At 34.7% G+C, this 16,972-nt stretch overlaps 1 protein-coding gene across 2 annotated transcripts in view; it reads right to left on the bottom strand.

The window, feature by feature from the left end:
• The window catches only part of LOC134707479 (uncharacterized), an 89,072-nt gene that overhangs the window by 45,909 nt on the left and 26,191 nt on the right, over nucleotides 1–16,972 (bottom strand). For both annotated transcript variants that reach the window (XM_063567239.1, XM_063567240.1), the window contains 7 exons: nucleotides 15,175–15,312; nucleotides 8,060–8,269; nucleotides 6,141–6,230; nucleotides 5,408–5,488; nucleotides 4,987–5,110; nucleotides 4,215–4,318; nucleotides 3,001–3,103 (listed from right to left, as the gene is read on the bottom strand). In XM_063567239.1, the coding sequence (XP_063423309.1) occupies nucleotides 3,001–3,103; nucleotides 4,215–4,318; nucleotides 4,987–5,110; nucleotides 5,408–5,488; nucleotides 6,141–6,230; nucleotides 8,060–8,269; nucleotides 15,175–15,312 (850 nt within the window). The remainder of the gene's footprint in view (nucleotides 1–3,000; nucleotides 3,104–4,214; nucleotides 4,319–4,986; nucleotides 5,111–5,407; nucleotides 5,489–6,140; nucleotides 6,231–8,059; nucleotides 8,270–15,174; nucleotides 15,313–16,972) is intronic.

Here is a 16,972-nt window from a genome sequence, read left to right as displayed (position 1 = left end):
CCTCTATAGCCAGCCCCTATACAAAGTCTTTAACCACAAACTTACCAGAATATGACTGTCCCTGTTGCCCAGACTGTCCTGCTAATGGCATTGTACCACCTCTATAGCCAGCCCCTATACAAAGTCTTTAACCACAAACTTACCAGAATAGGACTGTCCCTGTTGCCTAGACTGTCCTGCTAAGGGTACTGTTCCACCTCTATAGCCTGCCCCTATACAAAGTCTTTAAACCACAAACTTACCAGAATAGGAATGTCCCTGTTGCCCGGACTGTCCTGCTAATGGTACTGGACCACCTCTTTAGCCAGCCTCTATACAAAGTCTTTAAACCACAAACTTACCAGAATAGGACTGTCCCTGTTGCCCAGACTGTCCTGCTAATGGCATTGTACCACCTCTATAGCCAGCCCCTATACAAAGTCTTTAACCACAAACTTACCAGAATATGACTGTCCCTGTTGCCAAGACTGTCCTGCTAATGGCATTGTACCACCTCTATAGCCAGCCCCTATACAAAGTCTTTAACCACAAACTTACCAGAATAGGACTGTCCCTGTTGCCTAGACTGTCCTGCTAAGGGTACTGTTCCACCTCTATAGCCTGCCCCTATACAAAGTCTTTAAACCACAAACTTACCAGAATAGGAATGTCCCTGTTGCCCAGACTGTCCTGCTAATGGTACTGGACCACCTCTTTAGCCAGCCTCTATACAAAGTCTTTAAACCACAAACTTACCAGAATAGGACTGTCCCTGTTGCCCAGACAGTCCTGCTAATGGTACTGGACCACCTCTATAGCCAGCCCCTATACAAAGTCTTTTACCACAAACTTACCAGAATAGGACTGTCCCTGTTGCCCAGACTGTCCTGCTAATGGTACTGGACCACCTCTATAGCCAGCCCCTTTACAAAGTCTTTAAACCACAAAGTTACCAGAATAGGACTGTCCCTGTTGCCCAGACTGTCCTGCTAATGGTACTGTACCACCTCTATAGCCAGCCCCTATACAAAGTCTTTAAACCACAAACTTACCAGAATATGACTGTCCCTGTTGCCCAGACTGTCCTGCTAATGGTACTGTACCACCTCTATAGCCAGCCCCTATACAAAGTCTTTAACCACAAACTTACCAGAATAGGACTGTCCCTGTTGCCCAGACTGTTCTGTTAATGGTACTGTACCACCTCTATAGCCAGCTCCTATACAAAGTCTTTAAACCACAAACTTACCAGAATAGGACTGTCCCTGTTGCCCAGACTGTCCTGCTAATGGTACTGTACCACCTCTATAGCCAGCCCATATACAAAGTCTTTAAACCACAAACTTACCAGAATAGGACTGTCCCTGTTGCCCAGACTGTCCTGCTAATGGTACTGGACCACCTCTATAGCCAGCCCATATACAAAGTCTTTAACCACAAACTTACCAGAATAGGACTGTCCCTGTTGCCCTGACTGTCCTGCTAATGGTACTGGACCACCTCTATAGCCAGCCCATATACAAAGTCTTTAAACCACAAACTTACCAGAATAGGACTGTCCCTGTTGCCCAGACTGTCCTGCTAATGGTACTGTACCACCTCTATAGCCAGCCCCTATACAAAGTCTTTAAACCACAAACTTACCAGAATAGGACTGTCCCTGTTGCCCAGACTGTCCTGCTAATGGTACTGTACCACCTCTATAGCCAGCCCCTATACAAAGTCTTTAACCACAAACTTACCAGAATATGACTGTCCCTGTTGCCCAGACTGTCCTGCTAATGGCATTGTACCACCTCTATAGCCAGCCCCTATACAAAGTCTTTAAACCACAAACTTACCAGAATATGACTGTCCCTGTTGCCTAGACTGTCCTGCTAATGGCATTGTACCACCTCTATAGCCTGCCCCTATACAAAGTCTTTAAACCACAAACTTACCAGAATAGGACTGTCCCTGTTGCCCAGACTGTCCTGCTAATGGTACTGTACCACCTCTATAGCCAGCCTCTATACAAAGTCTTTAACCACAAACTTACCAGAATATGACTGTCCCTGTTGCCTAGACTGTCCTGCTAATGGCATTGTACCACCTCTATAGCCTGCCCCTATACAAAGTCTTTAAACCACAAACTTACCAGAATAGGACTGTCCCTGTTGCCCAGACTGTCCTGCTAATGGTACTGTACCACCTCTATAGCCAGCCCCTATACAAAGTCTTTAACCACAAACTTACCAGAATATGACTGTCCCTGTTGCCCAGACTGTCCTGCTAATGGTACTGTACCACCTCTATAGCCAGCCCCTATACAAAGTCTTTAAACCACAAACTTACCAGAATAGGACTGTCCCTGTTGCCCAGACTGTCCTGCTAAGGGCACTGTACCAACTCTATAGCCTGCCCCTATACAAAGTCTTTAACCACAAACTTACCAGAATAGGACTGTCCCTGTTGCCAAGACTGTCCTGCTAATGGTACTGTACCACCTCTATAGCCAGCCCCTATACAAAGTCTTTAACCACAAACTTACCAGAATAGGACTGTCCCTGTTGCCCAGACTGTCCTGCTAATGGTACTGGACCACCTCTATAGCCAGCCCCTATACAAAGTCTTTAACCACAAACTTACCAGAATAGGACTGTCCCTGTTGCCCAGACTGTCCTGCTAATGGTACTGGACCACCTCTATAGCCAGCCCCTATACAAAGTCTTTAACCACAAACTTACCAGAATAGGACTGTCCCTGTTGCCCAGACTGTCCTGCTAAGGGTACTGTACCAACTCTATAGCCTGCCCCTATACAAAGTCTTTAAACCACAAACTTACCAGAATAGGACTGTCCCCGTTGCCCAGACTGTCCTGCTAATGGTTCTGTACCACCTCTATAGTCAGTCCCTATACAGTCTTTAAACCACAAACTTACCAGAATAAGACTGTCCCTGTTGCCCAGACTGTCCTGCTAATGGTACTGTTCCACCTCTATAGCCTGCCCCTATACAAAGTCTTTAAACCACAAACTTACCAGAATAGGACTGTCCCTGTTGCCCAGACTGTCCTGCTAATGGTACTGGACCACCTCTATAGCCAGCCCCTATACCATTAAGTACTCCATCAATCTGTATACTCTGTTAAAAATAATTTCCTAGTAAATTACAACTATAATTTCAATCACAATGTACTGTTAAAGGATGCACTTTGTTAATTCAGCTTTTCCACAAACCATACCTCTTTTGGGGAGATATATAATATCCATAGATATTTTGTTTTGTTAACCTACTGGTTCTCAGATATGATCTCTATGTTTCATCTCATAGAGACATAATTTGGGAATGTTACCAGTATAAATACCAATGATTAGTGGTGAAATTGAATTCTGAGCAAGACCCAAAGTGAAGAGGAGGCGTAGTATAGATTTTTTAGTACAAGTTTAAACTCTAGGAAGTTCCAAGCATATAACTGTTGAAAATACGCAAAAAAGCCCTACATTTTGACTATTGAAAAAATAGCATTGCATATGAACTTTCCATTCTAGGATAAAATTGTTTACGAAATTTCATACTAAAAGGGATACAGTTTTAGCCGTAAATGGAGTTCTTACAAGAAATTGCGTTGTAATAAAATGGAAAATGGAAATGGGGAATGTGTCAAAAAGACAACAACCCGACCATAGAAAAACAACAGCAGAAGGTCACGAACAGGTCTTCAATGTAGCGAGAAATTCCCTCACCTAGGGGTGTCCTGTATTGTCTATATTTACAGATGTGCAACCTAAATAATTGTTTCACTACTTAAAATTTTCCCACAGTTGTTCCAAAACGAGATACTCAACATTTCATATTCTGCAATAGGACAACATGAAAACTGCTTAATTGGTCTAAAACATTTGTTTTTAACCTCTTCTTATATCAGATACTGTGAATTTGTAATGATTAGTTTGTTACCCATTTTTGTTGGTTTCATGGGTATAGATAAACTTAAATCTAAATGTTCAAAGATGTACAAATTTTCTATAGGCTTATATGTAAACTTTTGCAAAACCATGAAATCTATTATCCATGAATATACAATTTTTCCTCAAATCATGAAAATTGGTAACTCAAAAAATAAAATGAAATTGAACATCAAGGAAAATAACTATTTTGAATATGTATGAAATATTGACAATAGAACCTTAAAATTGAGAATGGAAATGAGGAATATGTCAAAGAGAAAGATATAGATATAATAGTGATTTACCTCCGCCACTATTTCTAGTTTGCCTCCTGTTGTACCATTGTATGGAATCACTATTACAGAAGATCCTCTGGGTATGGTAAATGTACTGATATTACAATGAGTTCCTTAAATATATTCCACATTATTCACAAAATATTTCAATTTCAGAACAGTAAAATCACTAATTATTATTAAACACTGGAAAGTTGTGTCTTGAAATCAGGATTTTTTAAATTCTAATGGCCATTTTTCTGAACGTAATACAAATTCAAATTTCTAACTCATATACATACTGTAAAATTCTATTTAATTTAGCAAATACATTATTTCAATTTATTATAGGTTACATATAAATTAATAAGATATGTTCATATAATGTATATTTTCCATTCTAAATAGTTGAATTACTGTCCAACAATTTAAGATGAAATTATAATCAGAAAACCAATTACTTCCTCCTCCCCCCAAAATAAATGTAATAATTTCAAGTAACAGCAACCTAGAATTTTCACCTATTGACCCAAATTTAATAGGCTTTTTCAACCAGTTGCCCTGTTTTTTCAATTAGTACAAGTTTTATTTAAACAAAGCAAAGGAAATTCCAGATTTCATCCGGCAAGAGTTAGTTTCTGACAGACAGTCAGACAAAATAAGCAGGACAGATGGAATGACAGATGCACTAAGTGACAAATAAATGATCAGGAAAATTTTGCACAATGACATTATGGACATACAAAAATAAAAACAACCATCAATGATTTTTTTTCAGATTGGTATAAAACATTCCCATTACCAGATATCTGTTGTCCATCTTTTAATGTCCAATCTTCTCCACCATGATCAATTCCAGCACATGGTGGTTGGATTACCTCCCCTAGTTCCCACTGTCCTACAAGGCCTCCATGCAAAGCCTCCTCCTGTTATCATAAAATGTTAAACACTTTGTTATAATGAAGCAACTTGTAAATTACAAATCATAAATGCACCATATATTTTTAATGCACTGATACATATTAAACCGATTTATAAGAACCTAAAATTTTATAATTCTATGTCAGATGGCAGGAATAAAGTGAGAAAATATTGTATATGTTCTTTTGATTTCTTATAAAAATGCATGCATAGCCTGTTGCTTCTGTAGAGAACACAAATGGTGCATTATAAGCACAGAGAAGAAAAGTGAAACTTGTGCATTTTGAAATATTCTAACTTACTGTTGCCTGATCATTTCCTTGATGATTCATACTTTTCTCAAGTTCTGATACTTGTAATGGTCGCTTCCATACTTTGACTGTCTGAAATAAAAGCCAGTAATTAACTAAAACTACAAAAATCTGATTTTTTTAATTTTTCAGTAATGTTTTTATATATTTAAACAAGAAAAGGTCATCACAGTAACAAGTTATTACACTAAATCAATTTCTTTCAAAGAAGGACCATATTTTTAGGATGCATTATTGTTCATAAAATCATTTTTTGGGTTTATAGCTTATTTCTGTCTTTAAACTAGATGTGTTAGTTCAACCTAAATATTCCTGTTAATAAGACTTAATCATACAAAATTGTCATGAAATCCAAGGGCTTTAATTCCCTTAGTACCAAAAATCAACTAAATCAAAATTTAGCCCCCAAAAAACTGTTAAAATCAGTGAAACCATTTTCGTTAAACTAAACAAATCAAGGGCTATATTCATAGAAAAAGTTGGTGAACTAATTATAATACACCAACTTTATCAGAAACTGACAACTGTAACCAAAAATCTCATATCTATAACCATTATCTTTTCTTATAAATAAAAATATTTTTTTCAAAGATAGAACTTGATAAACACTATAATAGTAAGTGCATACAAACAGTGGACACTTAAACAAATGTTGTTTTATTTTGGTCCTAGTAAATAATTCAAATTTGATATTAGTTCATTATATTTCTTTTAATATTCTTACTTTGATCATTCCTTTGAATCTATTGGTTGGACAACAAACCTCACCACCTATCCATAAACCACTGGTAGTTGGCAATACATTTGGATTAACCTACAAACAGAATAAGTTATACACAGATTTACACATTTTTGTCATGCTTTACATTTGTATGGAATCTTGCATCTCCTGGCATTATTGAGTCTGATATAACCCTAAGTACTTCATATACTGCTTATAATTAAGAGGCATTAATGCTAAATACAACAGTAAACTTATATGCCAATTATCTATTACAAATATTTAATCCGAGCAAACCTGATTATTAAATGTTTACAACTTTATCAATTATGCAAGAACATTTACAATTATGCACTGACTTCCAAGACATGTATTGCAGGTTAGACAAACATACCGAAATGATACTTCAGTTGAAAGACAGTCTTTAAATGTCTGAAGTGCAAAATGGTTTAATATTTATATTACCTAGAACAAGAGTGCACACACTGAAATGTCTCGCCTTCTTTATTAATCATTGATATTATGTTGATAGTCATAAATATACAGCTTTATTACAACTGTCACATAAACTAAACATTAACCAAGAAAGATAAACATTGACCAATGAACCATGAAAATGAGGTCAAGGTCAGATGAACCATGGCAGACAGGCATGTACAGTGAACAATTCTTCCATACAACAAATATAGTTGACATATTGCTTATTTGTTCAAGAAAAACAGACCAAAACACAAGAACTTAAAACTGAGCAATGAAACATGAAAATGAGGTCAAGGTCAAATAAAACCTGCACAACTGACATGTAGATAATAAAATATTTTCATACATGAAATATTGCATATACAGTCATGGGACAAAAGTGAGTTCTCACTAAAAAAATGTCCTATCATTTCAACCAAAATCGGTTTTTTTTTCAAAAAAATATTACCAACTAACTGTATGAGCAATTTTGACAAAATAGATACCAAAAGATGTAAAAATGTCTGAAATTTCATTGTTTATTTACTCATAATTTTCTTGAGTTTTGTTTTCATCCTCTGATACTGATAAGTTAAAACACAAATGCAAATTTTTACGATTTTAATTTGGTAAGAATGATAGCAAACTTTTCAAGATTTTTTTTTATGTGTTTATCTCGTCAGAAAATTAAAATGAGCATGAATAATATTATAACCAAATAAACAATAAAACTTCAGATATTTCTACATATTTTGGTATCTATATTTAGAAAATCGCTCATACAGTTACTTCGTAATAATTTTTTGAAAATTATCGATTTTAGTTGAAATGATAGTACTTTTTTTGACTGGGAACTCACTTTTGTCCAATGACTGTGTATTTGTAGATTAAAAGCTAACTAAATATTACTAGTATGTAATATACCTATACATATTCATGGATGTACAATCTGTCGATACCTGTAACTTGACATTGCACAAGGTCATGTTTTTCTCTGACGTCTTTACACTAAATCCATTGGATGTTGTATGTCGTGTTGATAGTTTAGTCTTAGATGCATGATTTTTTTATTATTTGTTAGTGGCTTTGAACTAGCTGTCAGATAACTGTGAGTACTCTCAGATCTGTTCATTGTGTCTTTTTGTGTTGGGATGTTTAAGTACCCGGCCACGTCCGCTTGTATTTTTGTCCATCTGATGAGTTAAGCCTTTTTTGACTGATTATTATAGTTCTTTCTTATGTTGTACTGTTATACCACTGTCCCAGGTTAGGGGAGGGTTGGGATTCCGCTAACATATTTAACCCCGCCACATTATTTATGTATGTGCCCGTCCCAAGTCAGGAGCCTGTAATTCAGTGGTTGTCGTTTGTTTATGGGTTACATATTTGTTTTTCATTCATTTTTTTACATAAATAAGGCTGTTAGTTTTCTAATGTATGGCCCAACACAATACGTCTCATACCTTAACAGCACTCTGTTTACCATTAACATAACTTATAACATGAGTGCCATTCTGAATTGCTGCCACTAGATACCACTCTCCAGTCTGGATCCTGACACCTGTGTCAATTCCTCGAGTACATGCACTGTCTGTTCCTTTGTAGTAAACCCAGAAGTTCTCAAAATGGTAAATACCATAATCTAGACAGTCACCCACTCCTCCAATTATTGTCTGCAATAATAAAATAAACAAATGTATTTCAATCTTCCTTCTTTTCCAATTTGCTACATACGGATTAATGTTCAATTTAAATTATCATCAAATTTTCTTCCAAGGGCATTGATTTTGAAATAAGGTTCAAAATAAATACTATCACTAAGAACAGAGTGAGTTGTTGTAAGAGTACTAAAGAACAGTTGACATGTATGTATTCTATGAGAGGCCGATCATGTCAAAAACCCGATAAAGTAACGCGTTAAAATTTAACGCGATAAATACAGTTTTAACGCGTTAAAACAAGACTTTAACGCGAAAAGAAATCAATATTTTTAACGCGTTAAACTTTGCAATTATCAAGTTTGGGATTTATCCCGTAGGTGCAAATTGACGTTTATCGCGATAATATATCCGTCGCACTGGCCACATGTGTCATAATAAATCACATTAACGCGTTAAATTCAACACAAAAACGTTGCTACGATACATTATTTTAACGCGTTAAAACATCATTTAACGCGTTAAAACTTCATTTAACGCGTTAAAACTTCATTTTACGCGTTAAAACTTCATTTAACGCGTTAAAACATCGTTTAATGCGATAAAACATCGTTGGTTGGAGTTATAGAATAATGTTGCTAACGAATACTATGATCTGTTCAATTTTTTTGGAGTAGCGTGTTGTGAAGGCATAAAACTTTGCTCAGTGCTCCAAGCACAAAAATCATGCTCGAAACATGAAATCCAGCCATTTGATTTTCGAGTCTGAGTACAAAAATCATGCTTAAAAGTTTAATGACCGTGAGGTCTGGCCTTGCGAGTCAGTTTTTGTACTCGTACTCGTAAATCAACAAATGAAAATGCTGGATTTCATGTTTCGAGCACGATTTTTGTGCTCCGAGCATTTAGCAAAGTTTTATGACTTCAACCCCAGGACATTTCAGACGAGGAGGATAATGAAGATATTACATTTTGTCTTCCTCTCACGATTAAACCATTCTCCTTATCAAACCAGATTTCAAAATAGGAAACTCGGTTTGTTAACTAAAAACTATACAAGTTCTAATGTCCTATTTGTAACAGGTATCTTGAACAACATACTACCAAAAACAAGTGCTGCAAATGAAAACATACCACCATAAATACAAGAAGATGACACCAATGAAGAAGATAACATTTTGGCACACTCGGGAATAAATTACAGTCTTCATTGTAACGGCATGCACGCTGTTCCTACATTACAACCCCTATGTTTTAAAACAGAATCTTCGAAATTTCCGCCGCAAAACAAAATAAAATGTTAACAAACACTAACCATTATAAAAACTAATTCAGTATATATATATATATACATAAGTACGTCTGAGTCAGTGACAACCCTACAACAGATGTATCCATCGGATCGCCATCAATGATGGTGATACATGGCTGTGTACATAATGTATATACAACTCGTCTAAACATCAACCCAACATTGTTGGGTTGATGTTTAGACGAGTTGTATATATATATATATATATATAAACGAGTCTAAATTGAAAACTACGTTCAAAGCTATGACTGCGTTGGATAAAAACCGCAGTTTTTATACGTGTGCATGTCAAACAAATTTCGTTGTAGAAGGGTCTAAAAACAGCACAAACAACATTTTCCAAAAGACCTAAAGAGTGAAAAAGTATATTTAAACAAAACGCATTTGACTAACAGGTCGAACAACTGATGTTCTTTAACCCTGCTGACTGCCATTGGCGATTGCCAAATAAAATTGATCACAAGATGTAACAAAATGGATCCTAATATAAATTTAATACGTCACAGAAAAAAAATTTGTTAACTTGTGGACAGGATGTTGTGCCACAAACATTCGGTGTCAATATTTCGTTAGTACACCATATCCGGATTTCGACAATAAATGTCTCTTCAGTGATGTTAGGGATCGAAACGGTATTTGGAAGGCCATATAAAAAGTACCCTCATTTTAAGAGAAAGTACCCTCATTTTTAGATTAACTCTTGAATTTTAAGAGTCAATATATAGGATGAACGGATCATATAAACCGGAGGGAAAATATGATACATGCCCAAACAAAAAATATAAACAAGTCTAAATTGAAAACTACGTTCAAACCTATGACTGCGCTGGATAAAAACCGCAGTTTTTATACGTGTGCATGTCAAACAAATTTCGTTGTAGAAGGGTCTAAAAACAGCACAAACAACATTTTCCAAAAGACCTAAAGAGTGAAAAAGTATATTTAAACAAAACGCATTTGACTAACAGGTCGAACAACTGATGTTCTTTAACCCTGCTGACTGCCATTGGCGATTGCCAAATAAAATTGATCACAAGATGTAACAAAATGGATCCTAATATAAATTTAATACGTCACAGAAAAAAAAAATTGTTAACTTGTGGACAGGATGTTGTGCCACAAACATTCGGTGTCAATATTTCTTTAGTACACCATATCCGGATTTCGACAATAAATGTCTCTTCAGTGATGTTAGGGATCGAAACAGTATTTGGAAGGCCATATAAAAAGTACCCTCATTTTAAGAGAAAGTACCCTCATTTTTAGATTAACTCTTGAATTTTAAGAGTCAATATATAGGATGAACGGATCATATAAACCGGAGGGAAAATATGATACATGCCCAAACAAAAAATATAAACGAGTCTAAATTGAAAACTACGTTCAAACCTATGACTGCGTTGGATAAAAACCGCAGTTTTTATACGTGTGCATGTCAAACAAATTTCGTTGTAGAAGGGTCTAAAAACAGCACAAACAACATTTTCCAAAAGACCTAAAGAGTGAAAAAGTATATTTAAACAAAACGCATTTGACTAACAGGTCGAACAACTGATGTTCTTTAACCCTGCTGACTGCCATTGGCGATTGCCAAATAAAATTGATCACAAGATGTAACAAAATGGATCCTAATATAAATTTAATACGTCACAGAAAAAAAAATTGTTAACTTGTGGACAGGATGTTGTGCCACAAACATTCGGTGTCAATATTTCTTTAGTACACCATATCCGGATTTCGACAATAAATGTCTCTTCAGTGATGTTAGGGATCGAAACGGTATTTGGAAGGCCATATAAAAAGTACCCTCATTTTAAGAGAAAGTACCCTCATTTTTAGATTAACTCTTGAATTTTAAGAGTCAATATATAGGATGAACGGATCATATAAACCGGAGGGAAAATATGATACATGCCCAAACAAAAAATATAAACAAGTCTAAATTGAAAACTACGTTCAAACCTATGACTGCGTTGGATAAAAACCGCAGTTTTTATACGTGTGCATGTCAAACAAATTTCGTTGTAGAAGGGTCTAAAAACAGCACAAACAACATTTTCCAAAAGACCTAAAGAGTGAAAAAGTATATTTAAACAAAACGCATTTGACTAACAGGTCGAACAACTGATGTTCTTTAACCCTGCTGACTGCCATTGGCGATTGCCAAATAAAATTGATCACAAGATGTAACAAAATGGATCCTAATATAAATATATGTTTTCCTTTATTTTCTTATAGCTCTTGGTCATATGCTTAGTAATATCTAGTATATTTGAGGATTAATACAACAAAACTTTGTGAAAAAAACGGATGTCCAACGTTACATTTTTAAACAACTGTTTTATCTCTTTTGTATAGTGATTCTATTCTTTTTTTCTCAAGGTCCTAAACAAATAATTTTTTTCACCAAAAAACTGGAAACAAACTTTTTTTTCCAAAAAAAACCATAGCCCCCCCTCCAGAAAATCAAATGGTTGCTGCCTTATCAGAAACGGCGACAAAAACAGTTTCATTGAAGTAATGCATCCCCGTATTATACGGACGATTCAGGAGAAGATTAGTTCATTTTAAAAGCAAGAAACTTCAAATGACTTGGAAAATAATTTTCAAGATCGGGTTATAATAATTTCATTCGATGATTATGTGTCAAGTAAATTTTTAATACAATTCAATTCAAATTAATCAAGGGTAAATATGTTTTTATTTACTTGCAGAGTGTCGGATATATTTGTATTAGGGTTGAATCAAGACATGAAAAATTTACAATGACAGATGATATGCATTCATGCATTTTTAGCAGCCTGCGATTAAAATTTTGTCGTAATTTATTTATAGAAAACCGTATACTTCTGTCCCATTTTTCCTTCCTTCAAGTTCATTACTTACGACAATACAACATTTTAAATGTGAATTAAGGGTAAAAATTATTTAATCGATTTCCACAACTTTGGGTAAATAAATTCTTGGTAAATAGACATCACAAAATTAATAGAGACAGATTTAGAATCAACCAACTACATAAAAAAAGCAAATGAAACTTGCAAATTGAATAAAATTAATGTACGTCAAACGTTTCAGAAATCTCTCTTTGACGTCGTGGTGGTGTAACGTAGGAACATCGTGCGCAAAGTTTGTATATTCTTGGCTCACACTGAACAGCATGGTACAAAGGGCCTTAAAAAGACTAGTGCAAAAACAGGAAAGCCAACGGTATAATCTATAAAAACAAATGGAAAAACATAGAAAGACACGCTTTGAAATATTAACTGAAATGGTTTTACTCAATCAAATGACATACTAGTATTAAAAGAACTAACGATGAAACACTGACCGAACAAATGTGATATATGACTCAATGTAAATAAAAAATAAAACAATGGGGTAAGAGTCAAACAATATCAGAAAGAAAATCATAACCTTGAACAAAATTCGGACGGACAGAGAGACAGTGTCTTTCGGCTTTACAGGTAGGGCATTGATAATAGCGCCCATTTTAGAGAGTGGGATAAATAATCTGTTCTCTGTACATGCCATATTACAAAACAACGCAGTATTTAGAGGTCAAAATGTCGAAAATGAATGATTGCGCGGCGAAAAAAAAACCCGACTTAGTAAGTAGTTAAAACAAAGAATAACATCCTCCTTCCCCAATGGATATCAAATGGTCATCCTCTTTCTTTCGGCACAGATTCGTTACATTATTGGGCATGGTTTACTAGATGCTCGATGTACGCTATTAAAGGCCTCTTGTTTTAAAATTTATTTTACAAAATTAACCTGTAGAGACTTATGTAAGTATACGTCAAACTACCAGTTTATGGTAAACCATAATGTTAGATACAGACATCACATGATGCAAAAAGACGAAGTAAAGTATCTGAACAACTGGACATATAAACAAAATTTAAAGCGTAAAGACAGGTTGACAAATGTAAATCTGAAGTTGTTTTTAACGTATTAAAATAACATTTAACGCGTTTAAGTTGCATTTAACGCGTTAAAATTACATTTAACGCGTTCAAGTTGCATTCAACGCGTTAAAGATGCATTTAACGCGTTAAAAAAAACATGTAACGCGTTAAAACTGCATTTTACGCGTTAAAGTAGCATTTAACGCGTTAAAGTTGCATTTAACGCGTTAAAGTTGCATTCAACGCGTTAAAGTTGCATTTAACGCGTTAAAGTTGCATTTAACGAGTAAACGTTGCTTTAACGCGTTACAGTTACATTTAACGCGTTAAAATTGCATTCAACGCGTTAAAGATGCATTTAACGCGTTAAAATAACATTTAACGCGTTAAAACTGCATTTTACGCGTTAAAGTAGCATTTAACGAGTTAAAGATGCATTTAACGCGTTAAAATAACAATTAACGCGTTAAAACTGCATTTTACGCGTTAAAGTTGCTTTAACGCGTTAAACTTGCTTTTAACGCGTTAAACTTGCTTTTAACGCGTTAAAGTTGCATTCAACTCGTTAAAGTTGCTTTTAACGCATAAAAGTTTCTTTCAACGCGTTAAAGTTGCGTTTAACGCGTTAAAATTGCTTTTAACGCGTTAAAGTTGCATTTAACGCGTTACAATTGCATTTAACGCGTTAAAGAAGCTTTTACGTAATGTTTTGCTAATCTCAACATTATCGCGTTAATAGACGTAGATATGAAACATCCGGCCATTTCATTTATTAGGTTTCGAGTAAAACCTGACGTCTTAAAACTTAGTTAAGGCGAAAGTAGAAAGTTTTTCTGTCATTTTTTGTAGTGAATTGCCTAACGCGTTAAATTATCAATTAACGCGTTAAAAATAATTTTAACGCGTTTAAACTACATTAATCGCGTTAAATGTGATTTTATCGTGTTAAATGTTAACGCGTTACTTTATCGGGTTTTTGACATGAACGGCCTTTCATAGTATTCGAACAGTATGAAATAAGTTCCACAATTTTAAATCAGTGACGATATTTCGTGGATTGATTTAAAAAAAGAAGAAAATTGTCACTTTTTAAAAGCATACAATGGTATTCTGTTTAGTACTACATTTGTAGTACAAATTCTACCCTCATGAATGTGTACTATTTCCTTAGGGATCAATACGCCTGTTATAAAGTTAAATCCAGAAGATAGAAGCAATCTTCTTTCACATTCATTAGGCTGTTATCAAAATTTAAAAATCTTAAAGTTCTTTTTTATTACATGGTCAATACCACTTCCTGTAGACTTGATTTTTTATTTGGTATATTTTTATAAATTTTTAGCCTACTGTGGATTCATTTATTTTCGTGGTTATAAATTTTCATGGATTGCTGAAAACTTGCATATTCGTGGATATGTGATTTCGTGGTTTTGCCAATCTCTGTATACAAAGCCTATTGAAAATATGTTATTCGTTGAAGACTTGAAATCGTGGTTCGTCTGTATCCAAGAAACCCACGAAAATTGGTATCCAACGAATTGGTAAATCCACAGTATATTGTGTTTGGAATTTTAAAAGCTTTTCAGAGATATATTTCTTAATTGCACAACTTCATATTGCATTACCAAAATAAAACATTGCAAGTAGTGAAATTGAGCAAAGGTTTCAATTTATGACTATATTGTGTACATACTTACCCTCCTGACTCCATCTGCCTTGTCTGGTCTAACCCATGCAGCCATTGTGTAGACTGAGCCAGGGGACCACATTCCTAAATCAACATACCCTTCTCTTGTGCCATCAAAAACAGACCCACAAGAAAATGGTGGACCAACCTAATCAAGAATTGAGAAATCTGGCCATAAAATTGTGTAAATTATTATTTCTTCTGTCACTACAAGTAAATGAGTAATTATGCAGCTTCAAATTACCCTTAATCATAAAACTGAAAAAAATCTGCACATATCTGCACAATCTATAGTCTTTATGCATTTAAAATAATGTTCACATAGATATGATAAAAGTAACTGCTTTTATGCATTACTGCACTATCAATTTTTAAATTGTTGGAGTGGCAGTGTCCTGCTACACTTAACCTCTTTACTTTAATCTTTTGCTCTTAAATTTGGGTAACAGAAGTATACGCAGCTACTGACTGGGACAATAAGTGATATTGTCTAACTTTGAAAAAAGCTTGACAAAAAAGTATACTTTTAGAGATTTAGTCAAGATAAAAGTAAATCACAAGAATGTGTCCATAGTACACAGATGCCCCAATAGCACGGTCATTTTCTGTGTTCAGTTGACCGTGAAGTTAGGGTCAGACCTCTAATTTTGCAGGGCTCGACATTAACGTTTGTCCGATTGTCCGGGACAAGTGGACACAGGTGTCGGGCAAGTACATTCACCATACTACTTGTCCGATGGGACAAGTGAAAAATCAAGGTCAGATAAAAATAGATCAAATTCAAGACTTATACATTCCCACAAATATGAATGATTGTTTTATTGATTATACTTAATGAAATAATTATTCATTGATTGAACTAGAGACATATAAAACTTGTATAATATGTCTCTGATTAAGTATTGAACATGCTGGCAGCCATTGACCATGGGGATATAAGTAAGGGGAAAGAAACCAATGTTAATGTATCTAATTAGTATAAGCTTCCTTGAATTAGGAGCACCTCCATGTGGAGTTTTACCTAAACTTTAAAATATTAAATTAAAGTATGTTTCATTTGATTTTGCTTTTATGCATAACAATACATTAAAAGAGGTTTTATTTGATAAGATCTATGATATAAAAATTTAAGATGAAACAAAAAAAAAAAAAAAAATTCTAAAAACTAAAGGCAGATTTTTTAGTGAAATGTGTATGTACTTCATGATCATATATCAATGTATATACAAATCAAAATAAATTGTTAAAGCTTGTTTTGACATCATCAATAAATTAAAAAGGTTTACTCATATACATGTTCAAGGTGGCCAGGTGTATTTACATCCTTGGTTTAACCCATACCACTACTAAAGAATGAATAGGTCCATAGGGGAACGTAGTGGTTTGGGAAGAAATGATGATTTAATGATTGACAAATGATAATGACATTGAGTCAGAAAACACAGTCTTGCAAAAAAACTTTCATTCTGAAATAATGAAATGTATTTTGATGCGGTATTCATATAACATTACAAAATGCTCCTTTTATTGGGTACAATCAAAGCCCAAGTGTTATTATTGCATAAATCATCAATATGTTAGATTTTCAATTATGAATTCGGACAAGTAAGTTAAGAGTTCGGACAAGCTGATTTTATTACCACTTGTCCGAAGGGACAAGTTAGAAAAAATGTTAATGTAGAGGCCTGTTTTGCCTTAAAATTAGAAAGATTATATCACAAGGCAGCAGGACAGATGAACGAACATACAAACATGAATGGAAGAACGAACAAACAAATGAACAAACAGACAAATGGATGCACAGACCA

The sequence above is a fragment of the Mytilus trossulus genome, chromosome 2, assembly GCF_036588685.1.
Source record: "Mytilus trossulus isolate FHL-02 chromosome 2, PNRI_Mtr1.1.1.hap1, whole genome shotgun sequence".
Classification (NCBI taxonomy): domain Eukaryota; kingdom Metazoa; phylum Mollusca; class Bivalvia; order Mytilida; family Mytilidae; genus Mytilus; species Mytilus trossulus.
This window is presented reverse-complemented; position numbering and strand designations above follow the sequence as displayed.